The 16,672-nt window shown below is 38.8% G+C and overlaps 3 protein-coding genes across 3 annotated transcripts; all 3 read left to right on the forward strand.

Annotated features, from left to right (window-relative positions):
• The first annotated feature begins 675 nt into the window (after nt 1–675).
• Nucleotides 676–3,761, forward strand: LOC144207290 (cilia- and flagella-associated protein 100-like). The gene is made up of 12 exons (XM_077732681.1): nt 676–788; nt 1,068–1,284; nt 1,372–1,436; nt 1,597–1,760; nt 1,836–1,916; nt 1,985–2,166; nt 2,253–2,293; nt 2,363–2,517; nt 2,574–2,703; nt 2,911–3,113; nt 3,237–3,330; nt 3,444–3,761. Exons 2-12 carry the CDS (start codon nt 1,071–1,073, stop codon nt 3,567–3,569), a joined length of 1,455 nt encoding a protein of 484 aa, XP_077588807.1. The 5' UTR covers nt 676–788; nt 1,068–1,070; the 3' UTR covers nt 3,570–3,761.
• Nucleotides 3,762–3,765: 4 nt separating this feature from the next.
• Nucleotides 3,766–8,425, forward strand: ap1ar (adaptor related protein complex 1 associated regulatory protein). Its single transcript, XM_077732679.1, has 10 exons — nt 3,766–3,968; nt 4,647–4,695; nt 4,783–4,809; nt 4,890–4,915; nt 5,003–5,099; nt 5,269–5,367; nt 5,929–5,990; nt 6,593–6,663; nt 6,800–6,922; nt 7,305–8,425. Exons 1-10 carry the CDS (start codon nt 3,898–3,900, stop codon nt 7,559–7,561), a joined length of 882 nt encoding a protein of 293 aa, XP_077588805.1. The 5' UTR covers nt 3,766–3,897; the 3' UTR covers nt 7,562–8,425.
• Nucleotides 8,426–9,111: 686 nt separating this feature from the next.
• Nucleotides 9,112–16,672, forward strand: smad5 (SMAD family member 5). Its single transcript, XM_077733101.1, has 7 exons — nt 9,112–9,286; nt 11,341–12,134; nt 12,670–12,948; nt 14,127–14,237; nt 14,892–15,113; nt 15,181–15,437; nt 15,836–16,672. The coding sequence occupies exons 2-7, from the start codon at nt 11,732–11,734 to the stop codon at nt 15,977–15,979; spliced, it is 1,416 nt and encodes a 471-aa protein (XP_077589227.1). The 5' UTR covers nt 9,112–9,286; nt 11,341–11,731; the 3' UTR covers nt 15,980–16,672.

Below are 16,672 nucleotides of genomic sequence, written 5' to 3' on the forward strand. Positions count from 1 at the left end.
TAAAAGTATTACTATTATTTGTATTATTCGTATTATTAATATTTTTATTATAAAATCAGTGAAAGTGACGGCTAATCCCTTGGCATCCAATTTTCAATATTTATAGGAAAGTCTTCCTTCAAATGTGAACAAATGCCAGAACTTTAGTTCTTGTCTCCTTACGCAATGTGAACTTTTGAAGACCACAACTCACTCCCCCTGTGAGTTTGTACTACTATTTTAACCTGGGATTTCCTATGAGTGTAGTGTGTAGGCTGCTTTTTCTTTCCTAACTATGAAGTACATGTGTGCCATGTGTGGATGCGTAGGAGGAACTGGATTAAGTATTTCTATTGCATATTAGAGGATTGTAACCAGACAAGATAAGGAATACACAAATGATCAATAATACATGATAAAATATTATATTATACGTTTTTAATCACTTGGAAAAATAAAATTAAAGAGAAATTGCCTCTTGTCAAGACTAAAGTGAATCTGCATGTCTGATAAATGCCCCCATCTAGCGTTCTTATTATTTAATTGCCATATTGAATTAATCTGATTGTATTTTTATCATTTTTTTATTATTTACATTACATGATGTAAAAAAAGATAATGATAGCCTAGTTTTTTTAAGAAGACTTGCACTTTCCTCCCAAGGGAAATACCAGGGAATGGTTACCATGACAACTGTACACAGAAGACGGACGCTCAATTCCCTGGTTGTTGTTGTTTTTTTTTTAAATTTTGTGGTTATTTTAACTCTCTTTGCAGTTGTTAAGAAATTTCTTCGGCATCCTTGTATAGTAAGTTGGATATATTTTAAAAATATTTTTGAAATATCCTTGTGCAATATTGTTTATCTGTGAGAGAACAAAATAAGCAAGATAGTTGTTGTTATGACATGTTTTCTTGTCTGTAAATGCTAATAAGAAAAGTATATGGAGGCTCCTTAGAGTCATTGGACAGTAAAACGTCTATCACAAAGTTTAATTAAAATAGGATGAGTGACAAATTGTGTGTCTGTGGATGCATGCAAATATTAAATTCTATTCACTGGTAATTATCTTGTCTTCCATGCTCAGGAGATGCAAAGCTTCCTGTCTCTTCCAATTCATAAGAGGACAAATGACACTTTTCGAATGATGGCAGAGCAACGAAAAGAGCTTCTCAAGGTGGACAAAGAAGAAGAAAAGCAGGATAAAAACAGACTGAAGATTCTAAAGCAAGCTAAGAGTAAGCCAATACTACAAATACAAACACCGGCAAGGCGTGGTTTGAAGACAGATCTGTTGAAGCAGAGTAAGTGGGAAAAAAAAGATTTTTCTGTGGATTTTTTGATACGATTTCAAAACTGACATTTGAAATATGTGGCTTGTTTATTTCTAGGGAACATAGTGAGAGAAAGTAAACATGATTTAATCTCCCTGGAGCGTCAGAAGGCCATTTTGGAGGTGAAAAAATGCAGGAATCACCTTCAATTTTGGATAGCAATATCAATGTTGTCATTTTAGAAATATTATGTTGACTTACAATCCAAATGTGTTGATCTTACACTCTACACTTTGCCATTTTGCTGTCAATCATCTCTAAAAAATGTCTCTACCGTTACAGATAACACTAATGACAAAGCGAGCCGAGATTTGTAAGATGGACAAGGCCATCGCAAAAGAAGAGAAACAGCTGAAGGAATTAGAGAAGGCCATTGAGAAGGACAATAAGAGCTTCCTTACATTCCTGGCGGAGAATGACAAGAAGTCTTCAGAGGCCCAAACACTGTAATAACATGCTAAACATATTCTAATTGACTATTTTTCCCCTTCATCTTTCATTTATATCTGTTTAAATGTCAGTTTTGAGCAAGAAGAACAGTCCAAACAAGAGAAAACAACTGAGATCAAGAAATTGACTTCTGAAATATCATCAATTGGAAGGTTCTTTTTTGGCTTTACATATACATAAAATACTTTTGACTCATCATTCATCTTATTATTCTCATTAGGGAAGTTGCCAATTATGAAGAAATACTCCACGAGTATACAAAATACAGGGATATTCTCTTCAAATTGTCTCCAACTGAGTGGCAGGAGACCCAGAAAGCAAAGTTTCTCAATAAAGTCCAAATAAATGAAAACAGGGAGGATGAGCAAAACAGGGAGTCTGAGGACTCAACATTCCTTCCAGGTCACACAGAACTACTAAAACCTCTCAATTAATTGGATTCCTACTTGAAGATAACCAATTATTTTATTCATTTCGATCTTTTGCAGATTGCAAACCTGCAAAAATGAATGACAGTTCACAATACGAGGTTAGTTTGACTAAATTCTACTGCATTTGGCTTTCTTGTTAGTTGAACTGCAATGTTGTTTTCACACAGGATGATCCAGAACTGTACTTCACAGACCCCAAACAACTTATCGAGCTGATGGCAGAGTTAACAGAGCAGAATTTGTCCTTGATTAAGAACTCGACAAGAGCTGAAGAGACCTTAGAAGAGCTTAAACAGTCAATGGAGGAAATCAGGAAGACCACGTAAGCACAAACTATAACCGTAATGAGTATTTTTCCTACAATTTCTCTCATTTAAGGGAAAAAGATGAAGAACTTCTGAACAAGCAAATAGAAGATGTAAACAAAAAAATGGAGGAAGAGAAAATGAGAGCTTCCAAGCTGAAAACAAAGGTTCAGCTTCATGTGGAGCTGAAAACACAAGATGAGGTCAGAAAACGACATTTACATTCACAACAAATAGCACAGAAACCTGGTAAAAACGAATGTCGATTGAAGCCCTCTTGTGGACAAAGACAAGTATTACTTCTCCCATTATAACGGTTGTGGATGGGAGTTTTTCACCGGGATTTGGTCATTTGGATGTTATACCCGAATAGATACTGTAACCTTGACGATGTCCTTTCTTGTTTGCAGGATGAAATGATGAGAGTGCTTGGAGAAAAGGTTGCAGAGGTGTACACTTGCTGTGTGGATGACAGATTAAGCAACCGTAGTACTTTGGAGAAACTGGCCAGCATTGAGAAGCAGATGTCTTCGCTACTACTTTGCCTTGAGGACATCCCCAAGGATCGTTTGGAAATGATGCAAAAGATCAAGGCCAGTGAGAGGAGGACCAGGTATATGTCCTTAGCAAGTACAATGTTTTTTTACCCTGGTCATTTTATTAAAGGAATAATAGTACTGCAATTACATGTTATACACTATTTTAAATGTCTGTTTTGTGAATCTTTTTACTGTAGGCAACGTGAAGAAAAGTTGAGGTTGCAAAGAGAGAAGCAGTTAGAAAGGATGAAGAGGTACTTGGAGAGATCTATGACTGCTGCTAAGAAAACAGTAAGTCATTAAAAAATGCAGTACTTTCACTACTTACAAAGTTATGTCACCCTCAATGACTGAATGTTGCATATGTCAATTCAAAATGTAAACTCCAGCTCTATCTCTTTCAGAGTGGACGTAAACTAATGCCCAGATGCATCCCTACTGCACAGAAGGCCAAAGCCAAAAAGGTTGAAAGTACTCCAACTGATGATGATTTTAATGACTACTTCTTCACATCTCTAGACATTAACTAAAAAAAGCTAATTCAATTCACTACACAATGTAATTCCATTGATTTTACATTTTTTTCTAGTAGAAGTCCATGGAAAAACATTATTTTTGTGACTCGTATACGCTTTTCCATTGATATTTTTATTTTCTATTGTATGTACTTTTAGAGCAGATTACAATGGCAAAATAAAAACAGTAGGTGGCAGTAATGAGAATCTTGTTGCTGTGATTTAAAGAAAAAAAAGAGGATGAGGAAGTACTACAGCTTGCTGTGTTGCTTGAGATGCTGAATTCTACTTTTCCACGAATTACACGAGTGATAACAATACTTTAATAATATTTGAAAATGCCATGGGTAACTGCTGGGCCTTCTGTGTAGGGCTTTTTAGAAAAGAGGTGAACAGGATCCAAAGAGGAGGCGGGTAAGTGACATAATCTTAGCTAGGTGGCTAACTAGCACAAAAACAATAAATGGTGAACTCCTTTCTCGTTAAATTAAGCAAAAAAAAAATGAAGCCGTCATGTGTGCTTTTTAAGATTGAAGTTAAGAATGTAACATTCTGAAAATGCCGTGATTTTCCTCATTTTAATGTGTAAACCTGCAGTTAAGATGGAGACCCCACCCCTGTGACTATAATGTTCATTATCTTCGATGGAACCTCATCAAAAACATTGGGGGTCTGGTAGAATAAATGTGTAGGGCAATTGAACGGGGGTTCGATTATAAACAATATTTTGGTATTACGTCATGAGAAAATACTACGTCATTTGATACCAGGAATCCTGCATCATAATATTGGCCAACCAGAATTGTGGATCTAGACCACTTTGAAATCCCTCCCTAGGTTGCCATTCAGTTATTTGCTAGTGATTCATTATTTTATCATTTGAAGATAACTTATTCAACATTTCAGATCACTTTTTTAAACATTTAAATAAGAAAATGTATATTTTCATAACATGTAGAGTCACCCAACTACAAAAATAACTAGAATCCTAAGTGTTAGAAAATATATAAAAATATTCAACCAAATAACAAGAATTTTGCCATTTTAGCATTAGCATTTTTCTATAGCTGCTAATAATGTATGCATTTACAGGTCCAAATACTTTCGCAGCACCACCGCTGGGGAACATTATACAATAGAGGTACATTATACTTGAACTATCTTCTTTTTGTCATCATTTACTTGTTGTATCTTTTTGTATTTACCATACATCATCTTGCTTTTTCAGTTTGAAAATCTCGTGGAAAGTGATGAGGTAAGTTGAATTATCTAAGTTTCCCAACAAGTGCATGATTTATTTAGGTTCTTGACAACATACTTTCCTCTTTTCTGCAGGAGCAAAGTCCGCAACCTTGCCCAAGGTAAAATACACGTCATTTCAAAAGCACGATTAAAATTGTCCACGACCCTTGTGAGGATAACGCATCTTTTTCTTGTTTTCATTCTAGGCCCATCAGTGAAGATGAGCTGAAGAACCTTCGGGAACATCGATATGCTGACATCTCCAACCAGCAGGTTTTGATCGACCAAAAACTTCAAAAGGAGGTAATTAGCTTCCTCATATTATGTTCCTTCTTCAGGTAATTAGCCTTAGCCCCCCTTTATTATTGTTTGAGTTCTACTTTTGCTTTTCTTATTATTTGCAGCATTGTTTTTCTTTCTGTTTGTAATTTTTTTCCCTGGGTGTTTTGCTTCATTTTGTTTTGTCACTCAGTTAGAGGCACAAGAGGAGAGGTTGAGGCTAGAAGAGGAGGCTAAAAATGCTGCCCAACGGGAGGCCGCCAGGTTGGCACGTGAACGAAAAGTCAAGGAGGTGAGGCGACATTGAGCGCTCCTCCCTTCTGCCAGTTGACGATTACTGCTTTGCTTTCAATGACCAGCATGCAACTCCCCCTTTTAATGCCTACTTTTCATCTTCATTAGTATTTGTCAGTATTTTATTGTGCCAAATTCTCATTTGTCTGATGACCATTGGTACATGTGCGGATTTGGGAAGTACTGTACATGATTACTCTGTACAGATTGAGTACATCATGGCTTAAGAAAGTACATGAAATACGCAAATTGAGAAAATCGGATTTAGGGTTCTTTTACAGGGGACCTCATTTCTATTTTATTAACTAGCCAAGATGGCAAATATATCACCAGGAGAGTACTTTTTAATGTACTGTGTTGTCTAATTTAATCCCAAAAAAGGAGACTCGATCACTGCCACTGAAATCCAATTGATGCCTCATTCCACTGCTCTTCTGTTTGCACTTCATTTGTTTGTGTTGTTCTGCGATAATACCTCAAGTGAATACATCTAAAATTGTATATCTTATTTAGTATTTCTGATCATCTAACCATTTGTGTGGGTTTTATTATTCTGTAGCATTTGGTCCAGAGAACCAGGGGGAAAGCAGATGGGTGCGGCAGTGAATCTCAACTGAGAAAGTGAGTCATATTCACTCATAGGACAACGGGATGATTTCACAGCTGAGACAGCAGTTTTTTTACTGCAGGCAATACTTGGCGGAATTTCATCTTTTTTTTTCCTCCCCATTTGTATCACTTGCCAATTAATGTAAAGATGTATGTAATCATGGATTTGCTAGTTTGACATGTTTGTGATGATTGTTAGAAATATATTTTTAACTTTAATTGACTGCCATAGAAAGTGAATGCTCATTTACACTCAATGGCACTGCAAGTCCTCCCATTTTGAATTCGTATTTTCACGACTATAAAGCGCACTTAAAAGTCTTAAATTTTCTCCAAAATAGACAGGGCGCCTTATATTCGAGTGTGCTTTATATATGGGAAAATGTCATTCATTGACGGTGCGCCTTATACTGCAATGCGCCTTATAGTCGTGAAAATAGGGTAATTGGACTTGTCATTAGTGAAAAGCCTTGGGTTAAAAGGCATCCGTTTTTGGCTCACTAGTGCTGAGTACTTGTGTAACATGTAACGTGTTGGTCTTCTCTACAGTTTCGTGTATTTTCATTCCAAAGCTGAAAGTTTTTTTTTTTAATTGTCATCCTGACCTGTTTTAGGCAACCCGGGGATGGTTTCGACTCCTCCCACCAGATTCTCAAAGGCCAGTCGGAGGCTTTCAGAAGCAATAGTGAGTGAAGCCAACCACCGCTCATACCTAATAGAATTAAAACCATGTAACATCCACACTAATAAGTGACTTAAATTGATTTGACTGTACATAAAATATAATAATTGTGTTAATCTTCTAATCACTGTGTTTACAGGACTTCCCTCAGAAACAAATGCGGTGACGCCTAACACCGAGTACAGCTGGGACTTCACCACCAAGACGCGCTCCACCAATGATGACGCCACTTCACTGGATCTCGAGTGGGAGGATGAGGAGGGTGAGAGTACAATTCTATCGTTTACTTTGAGCATCCCTAAATTGGATACAGAAAAAGACATCTTAGACATAAATACATAGGTAATAAGTAAGGTAATAAATAAATTAATTAATAAATAAATATATATAAATACACATACATACTATTCAAGTGTATAAATTGCTATTCTTTTTATTTTTATTTATTTTTCTTTAGGAATCAACCGAGAATTGCTGTTTAATCTTCTATTTAAGATACTTTTATTCAATGATATTAACTAAATAAGAGAATACACACATTTTTCCCATTTTTCTTTGTTTTAAGAAAATGTAAAAAAGAATTGAAGGGAATTCATTGCTTTGATTCAAGTGTATATTGTTTATTTAACTGTTTATTTTTTTAGGGATGAACCGAGCACTTCCAACTTGGGAGAGGTCTCGAACAGAAGAGGACATTTTGCGTGCCGCCTTAAGGCCCGGCGGCAGGCAAGCTCCTAGTGGCCCCACTTCGACTTCTGAGGACTCAAACGCACTAGAGTGGGAGAATGATTTTATGAGTAGCCACCCGGAGGACGGTGCCGACCCGGAATTTGAGGGTTTTGTAAATCCAGTGCTAGATACGCCCTCGGAAGACTTATCGGACCACGGCCAGGACAGATAGTCTCCAGCACAAAATGGGACGTGCAACACCTCTCTTGCGCTCTTAGACACAGGCTCACCAGCTTTCCTCCTTTCTCATAAAATAATTGTACATCCTTACTTTTCATATTGTGGAATATGAAAGAAGTGATGCGGCGGTTGTTTTTAAACAGACATTCCTTTTTCGGTGCCTTCATTGCTAATCATCTTGATTATTGTAGCTGAATAATTGCAATTATTTACAATGTTAAAGTTCACATTATCCTCGTTTAGGCTTGGGTGATAAATTGATTTTTTTAATTGATTTTCTTGGGTGGTGAATGATTCAAAGAATAATAGTTTGAGGCTTTCTTTGAGAAAGAGATCTAGCAATTGATTATTAGGCTATAGGTTATTCCAAGAGAAAGTATTTTTCTTTAGTTAATTGTTACTTTGTATTGGTGGGTTACAGCACAAATAGAGAGGAATAATTAATATATTCATGATGGAGGTTTTGCACTTTTCTACATTACTTTTGTTTAGCAATCACCAGGTTTTTGTGAGCTTTTACTCTTATTGAGGAGAAAAAAAATCCTAAATCATGTTTTAACGTAATGCATCTCAGCCTAAACAGGACCAAAGACTGATGCTCTCCAAATAGTCCACTCATCTATTCATCATTCAGCTCACAGTTTGTCCAATGGATGAAGCTTGGAGTAGATATACGCTCACATCACATTTTATTTTCGTGCTTTCTCACTTTTCAGGAAACTGACATGTTTTCAAGTCACAATTGCTGTAACTTAATTACTCACTGGGGTTCAGATGAAAAACACCATGGAATGTTATGTATTCACTGGAACTGTCTCAGAATGCATGGACTCACGCAATTAAAGTTGGGACTTTAGTTTGCATTGTTTTTTTTTTACTTTACACAAACATACTGAATTATTACGTTGATTTTTACTCAAAGTGGACCCCATTGTGATGGCCAGTTATGGCCACTACAATGTACATTAGGAAAAATCCAACAATCCAAAAGCTGTTGTGTCCATGGCCAGCGCATTGCTGGCCAACATGCGTGTGGAAGAGTGGCCACTGTGGTCTGATTAATTAAAATGCAATTAACAGCACGATCGCCAGTGGCGCATGGAACAAAGGACAACAATATACAACAAACCACAGAGCCCCAGACTGAGTGGAGCCAGCAACTTATGAGGCGTCCCAAAGCCGCAGCACGAATCGCGGAAGAATTCAGACAGCGTGCTCGGGTACCTTGGAGACCCTTCCAAAAGAATTTCCCCAAATTTCATCCTTGATATTAATATGCTTTACGATATTTCACCGTATTAAACGAACACGCTATTATCGTGTAGGAAATTAGAGGAATTTTAATTTAAACTCTTGTAATTACATGTAAATTGAATTACTATTGCAAATTATTGATTCAAATTGTGTAAAGTGGGATTTTTTTATAAGAATTATTGAAGCTATTTGAATAATTATGTCGTGATAATTAATTTAGATCATCTCGTTTTAGTCGCAGTGTCAACATAGGAACTAGTTCGCCATCACGGCGGAGTGATACGGACCCCGCCTCTTCTCGCCTTCATGCAACTTGTCTTCAGGATCTGGAGGGCATGGAGAGGCTGACTGGAAAGACGGTGGAAAAGTGCTGAAAATTCTCCTTACAAGAAGTTGCACGTTCACGTGAATGACTCGACAAACTAGCTGGAAGGCATTGCTCGTTAAAAGTTCTTTATTTTGGGTAAGTTTAACCTGCAAATCGGGAACTGCGATAAAGGAGAGTTAATGGAGTTGCACGGTACGCTGAGCTCGCCACTTTCGCTCGCAGGGCTGGGTTAGCATTTTAGCATTAGCTTCAACTTCGCGGAATCTGAACTTCCAAAAGTTACGGAATGGAGGAAGAGAAAAAAAATGGATTCTCTCGTTTATGGCATATTCGCGTAGGCCCTGGTGCCATTTAGGGAAAGAGATTGTGGTATTATTAAAAAAAGACTATGTTATAAGGTAGAGTTGTACGCTTAACCAATTTTCTAGTGAGTTTTGTAATGTTAGCATTTAGCATAAACTCTCGCACGATGTCATCGTTGGCTCCTCCGTATAAATGCAATTCCCGACGAGTGTTTTTCTCCATGTTTCTATGGCTTTTGGGAAGCTTTGCTCGCAGCTGTCGGGATTTGTGTGAGATGATCTGCGTTTCTCTGAATCCTAGAGTGGGGGGTGCTCATCCGCAATCACCAAATCGCTCTCCCTTGGTTGCCATTGACGACTACAGACGTCCAATCCCATTGCATTGGGAGAAGCGAATAATCCCTACCAGCCTCCCAGTTCAAATAGATTGGACGTCTATTGCCGTCAATGGCAGCTAATGAATCGAGCTCCAGTCTAGTGAATTAGTTAGCATTGAGTGTACATGTGTGACATGTTTCAATAGGAAATATCATGTAGTAATGTGTATCATAAACAATACTTTTGTATTACATATTATCAGTTTATGGTTTAGATGTGCTCTATCTTGATCTCTCACCAAGATACAAATCTTCTTGTACTTTTGTTAAAACCATCCGTATCAACGATCGTCATCCAAGATGGGGCGTAAAGTTATAAAATGTACCTATGTCGAAATGTGTGGCGTCATGGCTCACCTACAATGAATGAATCAGGTATGAATCACTGTTGACTTGACGTGAGTGCTTGACAGTGAGCGGGAGAATAGTTTGGTGAGTGGAAGGAAAAATAAACTTTATGGGCCAGTAATGTCATGTGTATGCTTACATGCCCGCATTGGAGCTTTTCCAACGTTTCTTTTGTATGTGAATGTAGAACAATGAAGTGTGGAAGTAAGAAATGAACAGCTGTGCGCTATAAGGGAGGGATTGAAGCAGGAAACAGATTTGGTGGTTACATCCTTTTCGAGCAGGACGGTTTTCACGAGCCCACAGACAGCAGCTGAAGGCTACATGTTTGATTGTTTGCTTGGAACGCGTCCTTTTATTTCTCAACACTTATTCAGTGGAACCGTGAAAGTCAAAGCTCCATCTGTCCGGTGCTGGTGTTCGTCCAAATTGTCACAATAGATTTTCCACACAAACACTCCTTAAAACTAAATTTATTCTTGGTAGACACCACTGGGAGGTTGGGCTGGGCCATTTCACGGTCTGTTGAGGTAAATAAAGACATTATAAATGATACATACCAAAAATTGAGATAGAAAATATTTTTTGTTAAAAAAAACTTTAATGCTAATATAGTGTACCGTGTTTTCCGGACTATAAGTCTTAAATTTTTGTTGTTGTTTGGGCACACGATTTACACAAGTGTGACTTATCTTTTTATTTATTTATTTTTTCACTCTGACCTCCGGCAGCTCATATTTTTCACTGTTGTTATCCAAACAAAGGACTTAATGTTACATTAACAGGTGCTTATTTTTCTGTGCAAAATGCATCAATGCCAATAGAATTTTGTATTTTTTTCTTGAATTCTTTGGGTAGTGTTTCTCCAAAAAATATGGTAATTCACTATTCAAGTGGCGCATAAGTTCGAAGTAAAAAAAAAAAAAAACACTTATTTTTTAGTACAGTTATCCAACACAAATAGTACAGTTGCAAAAACTGCCTGAATATTAATTTACAGAAATACAATTCTATTTATAAAAAAAGGGAAACATTTCATCATTTTTTATCTAGGTCTACATTGTATTCTGTGTCTGTCTTGCTGCTGCAACTAATGAAATTTCCCAAATGTGAGATGAAATAAAGTTCTAATCTAATGAGGTGAATATTGCTTTGTTTCCAGACATCTATTGGATCAAAACCTTGCAGCAGGTAAAAAAAGAGCTTGATGCAGACTGGAAGAGGGCAAAGCCGCTTCAGCTCGTCTCTGGGACAGCCGCACTGTTCTTTTCTCCGGCGGACCGCACCCCTTCCATCGGTGCTTGTGACCCTACCCCGGCCAGCTTGCTGCGGGGCCCTTCCTGAGCAGCAGCAGCTGCGTCCTGCTCGCTGACTCCTCTCCCTCCCCTCCTTCCTGTGCCTGGCCAGACAAGGCCAGAGCCGCCAAATAACTTGTTACTTAGTCCACGCACATCGCCAAAGTCGGATTGGAAGTCATCAACGGCGGCCTCGGAAAACCTTTTGATCGCTCCGTAGACTTCCTCGCCGTCCGTCAAGCGACCGGCGTCTCCAGCATGACTTCCATGTCCAGTCTCTTTTCCTTCACTAGTCCGGCGGTCAAACGCCTCCTGGGCTGGAAGCAAGGAGATGAGGAGGAGAAATGGGCCGAAAAGGCAGTAGACGCCCTGGTGAAAAAGCTGAAGAAAAAAAAGGGGGCGATGGAGGACCTGGAAAAAGCCCTGAGTTGCCCGGGACAGCCCAGCAAATGTGTTACCATTCCAAGATCCCTGGATGGCCGGCTACAGGTTTCCCACCGTAAAGGTCTACCCCATGTAATATACTGTCGGGTGTGGCGTTGGCCAGATCTCCAGTCCCATCATGAGCTCAAGCCCCTGGAGGTGTGCGAGTATCCATTTGGCTCCAAACAGAAAGAGGTCTGCATTAACCCATATCACTACAAGAGAGTGGAGAGTCCTGGTAAGTGTATCTTTCTGTTGCTAAAAGAACCCAGAAATGCTTAAATGTTTGATACAGGGAGAAATTCCTGACAAATTGGAAAACATGCACATTCCCGCTGGTGTCCAAATGCAATGCAGGCTGCAAGAAAGTAATCTGGCCTGCTGGGCCGCTCCCTCCATTACAGAGAAAATCGATATGACTAGCTCTTTATTAGATGATGTGCCTCAGAGACTCTACAAGGGAGTGGCATGACAGAATGAATGAGCATGTTGGACTAAATGCATGGCGCATTTATCTTGATCAATTCATTAATCAGGATGCTTATCCTTAATGATCAATATTCTAATGTATACTTTTTCATTACTCTCAGTTATTCCATTTTTTTTTCAACTCGGGTTTTAGACAGAGATTGATTCCCTGCTGCTAATGTGTTTTTAAATCCAGGTTTTTTAGAAATTGTACAGATCACAGCTTGAACAACTATAGTTACTGACTAATGTATAAATAATTTATCAATACTATCTCAATAAACCTCTTTGCTTGTGTCATACAGTTCTCCCTCCTGTCTTGGTACCACGCCACAGCGAGTTCAACCCCCAGCACAGCCTGTTGGTACAGTTTCGCAACCTAACCCACAACGAGCCCCACATGCCCCTGAACGCCACCTTCCCCGAGTCCTTCCAGCAGCCACACGGCGGCGGCGGAGGTGGCGGGGGCGGAGGCACTTTTCCCATCTCTCCCATTTCTCCCTATCCGCCTTCTCCAGCCAGCAGTGGTACTTATCCTAACTCTCCTGCCAGCTCAGGGCCATCTAGTCCATTCCAGCTACCAGGTGAATGAATACATGTGAAATTGTCTTTCAGTACTATTTTATATCTAAGTGCTGTTGAAAACAGTAGATATTTAGATATTCTACTCTCTCTCATGAATTTAAATTTAAGAGCTGGTTTCAACAGTACTTAGTTAGATATTAAACAGTACTTCGATATTAAGCAGTACTTCGTTATCAAGCAGTACTTCGTTATCAAGCAGTACTTCGATATTAAGCAGTACTTCGATGTCAAGCAGTACTTCGATATTAAGCAGTACTTCGAAATTAAGCAGTACTTCGATATTAAGCAGTACTTCGATATTAAGCAGTCTTCGATATTAAGCAGTACTTCGATATTAAGCAGTACTTCGATATTAAGCAGTACTTCGATATTAAGCAGTACTTCGATATTAAGCAGTACTTCGATATTAAGCAGTACTTCGATATTAAGCAGTACTTCGATATTAAGCAGTACTTCGATATTAAGCAGTACTTTGATATTAAGCGATATTAAGCAGTACTTTGATATTAAGCGATATTAAGCAGTACTTCGATATTAAGCAGTACTTCGATATTAAGCAGTACTTCGATATTAAGCAGTACTTCGATATTAAGCAGTACTTTGATATTAAGCAGTACTTTGATATTAAGCAGTACTTTGATATTAAGCACTACTTTGATATTAAGCACTACTTCGATATTAAGCACTACTTCGATATTAAGCACTACTTCGATATTAAGCACTACTTCGATATTAAGCACTACTTCGATATTAAGCACTACTTCGATATTAAGCACTACTTAGATATTAAACAAATGATAAAATGACTTATAAACAAGTGTACTCTGTCAATCAAATTAAATATTTGCCTGCAATTTTCTTCTGAAACTGCAGCGTTGAAAACTTATCAATGTTGGTATTTTAGCAGTCTTTGACATTTTTCTCAGTCCAGCTTGAAGAGGATGGGCCCGTCCGTCTCTCGGGACAGTCTCAAAACGGCTCGTATTACATTTCTGTCGGGAATAGTTGGCATGCGGCTGCTCGGCAATCCCGGCACTTGTGAAATCTGACACCTTTCGCTGGGGATGATAGTGTGATGATTGTTCAGATCTGGCGTGTGCGTGTCTCGCAAACATTTAGCGTTGCTTTGTGGCTCATCCGTGCTAACCACTTTTTCACTGCTTCTTGCTTGTCCCAGCTGACACCCCACCTCCAGCATACATGCCTCCCGATGAGCAACTGGGCCAGGAGAGTCAATCCATGGAGACAAGCAGCAGCAACCTGGTTCCACAGAATATGGCTAGAGGAGGTGAGCACAAAACTGCCTTTTGGGCTGGTGGAAAATCAACAGTAGAGTGGTTTTGTGGACTCTCAATTGCTTTTTTGCTGTCTGAGTGGGAAAATACTGTTTGCTCTCATGGGCAATTCAGTATTGGATGAAAGATATAGTCGCTCACACAAGGCAGCACATTCATCTCTCGAGGTGATTATTGAATGGTAAATCTATTCAAATATTGACATTTAAGTGTTTTTTTTAATTGTATTAAATTAAAAGGAAAAATAAATATTTTTATGGATTTTATTGGACATAAACAACGGCAGTTATTCTATTTGAATGTTAATTTATGGGGAGAAAATGAGAAAATTGGCACTTTGGAGTGTTAATAGCTAGCATGAATGTCTTTGTTTTAAGACCTGGTGTCCACATATCTGGACATCACATTTTGGCTACTCAACCCATTTTTTTGTCTCATGAGGTTTCTACAGTTTTGTACCTTTTATACAAAGAGTTTTGCAAACAAATAGTATCTTTTTATTCAATTGTAGTGGATCTGCTCAATATTTTAGCATCTTTGCATACGAGTGAATCTCAAATTGCTCCACTTCCACGATTCCTATCTTGTCATCTCTACAGGTTGAACATTTTGAAATCTTGTGACCTAACCATTTGCTTTTCTCTTAGATGTGCAGCCAGTTGAGTACGAAGAGCCCAGCCACTGGTGCTCTATCGTCTACTATGAACTCAATAACCGTGTGGGCGAGGCTTACCACGCTTCATCGACTAGCGTGCTAGTGGACGGCTTCACTGATCCGTCAAACAACAAGAACCGTTTCTGCCTCGGGCTCTTGTCCAATGTCAATCGCAACTCCACAATTGAGAACACCCGTCGGCACATTGGCAAAGGTACAATACCTTCACTGGGTTCAAAACCTCTGCATAAGCGCTGACATTCACTCGTATCTTCCTTCAGGTGTTCACCTGTACTACGTAGGTGGGGAGGTATATGCCGAGTGCCTCAGCGACACCAGCATTTTCGTCCAGAGTCGTAACTGCAACTATCACCACGGCTTCCATCCCACCACCGTCTGTAAGATTCCAAGTGGATGCAGCCTGAAGATTTTCAACAACCAGGAGTTTGCACAGCTCTTGGCTCAGTCTGTCAATCATGGCTTTGAGGCTGTTTACGAGCTTACCAAAATGTGTACCATCCGGATGAGTTTCGTCAAGGTAGGATTCTTACACAAATGTGAAGTAAGACCCATCTACAGCACAGATTTCATTTTTAGATCTTAACATCCTGAGGCTATTAATGTCCATTTTTATCGTTGGAGTGCGCATACTCGCAAAGACTTTTGAGCTCTGCAAACCATCAGTAGCAGATAAGAGGAAATTGGTTAAGATGTTCGTAAACAACCCAGACATCACCCGGCTTTGCATCTGCAGATTGATAGAATACAAGTGACATGTACACAAGTCATTTGTTTCTAAGGACTGATAAGTTGATGAATCTCAACATATTCAGCTCTGCTACTTGTGTCTCTAAGACATACATCATGTGAAGTGGACAGAAAAATTCGTCGTACTACTTTGTATGACTCATTTTCCCTTGTCTCCCTCCACTCCAGGGCTGGGGAGCAGAGTACCACCGACAAGATGTCACCAGCACCCCTTGCTGGATCGAGGTGCACCTACACGGGCCGCTCCAGTGGTTGGACAAGGTCCTAACTCAGATGGGTTCTCCCTTAAACCCAATCTCCTCTGTGTCCTAATAACAGAAGATCTGATTTTAGATCTTTTTTTTTTCTTCTTTTTTTTTTTTCACTTCCTCCTCCATTGGTGATTTTTTTTTTAATTTAAGGTGGTCTTAATGGCTGGAACTGTTTACATTTATTTGGGAAGATGTGTTGGACTGGAATGACAGCAGTAGCCAGAATGAATTGATGAAATTTCACATGGAGGACAAAGAAATCCCCAACTGGCGGTAATGGCATGGATTGCCTAATCTGCTTCATTTGATACATTGGCTGCCTTGGACATATCCAATGTTATTTGTTTTCTCTCTAGTGGTTACTCTCAATTACTTTATTGTATGTTTAGTTCTGAATTTCCATGCCTTATGTTTGAGGAGTATTTTTTTCCCTTCTCTATGTAAAGAAATACAGATATGACCGACCATTAGACACTGATATCACAATCTTTTAGTCTGTAATTGTAGAAAGAACACTGAGCTTCTGATTTCAATCTGAGCATTTTGTATGTGGGAGATGTGTCATTGCATTATGTTCTTAATTGTCAATGTTACATCTGTTGCAGCAAAACTAGTCACTTTTAAGGATGGTGATATTGAGACAGTAACAGCAACTGTCACACTCTTTAATGTGCACGTGGCGTATGTTAAATGTTGGCATGGGTTAGGTTAAATGACTTCGTTAGTTCCATTAAATAAACCAGTTATTTGGTTA

The sequence above is a fragment of the Stigmatopora nigra genome, chromosome 14 (genome assembly GCF_051989575.1).
Source record: "Stigmatopora nigra isolate UIUO_SnigA chromosome 14, RoL_Snig_1.1, whole genome shotgun sequence".
NCBI classification, from domain to species: Eukaryota; Metazoa; Chordata; class Actinopteri; order Syngnathiformes; family Syngnathidae; genus Stigmatopora; species Stigmatopora nigra.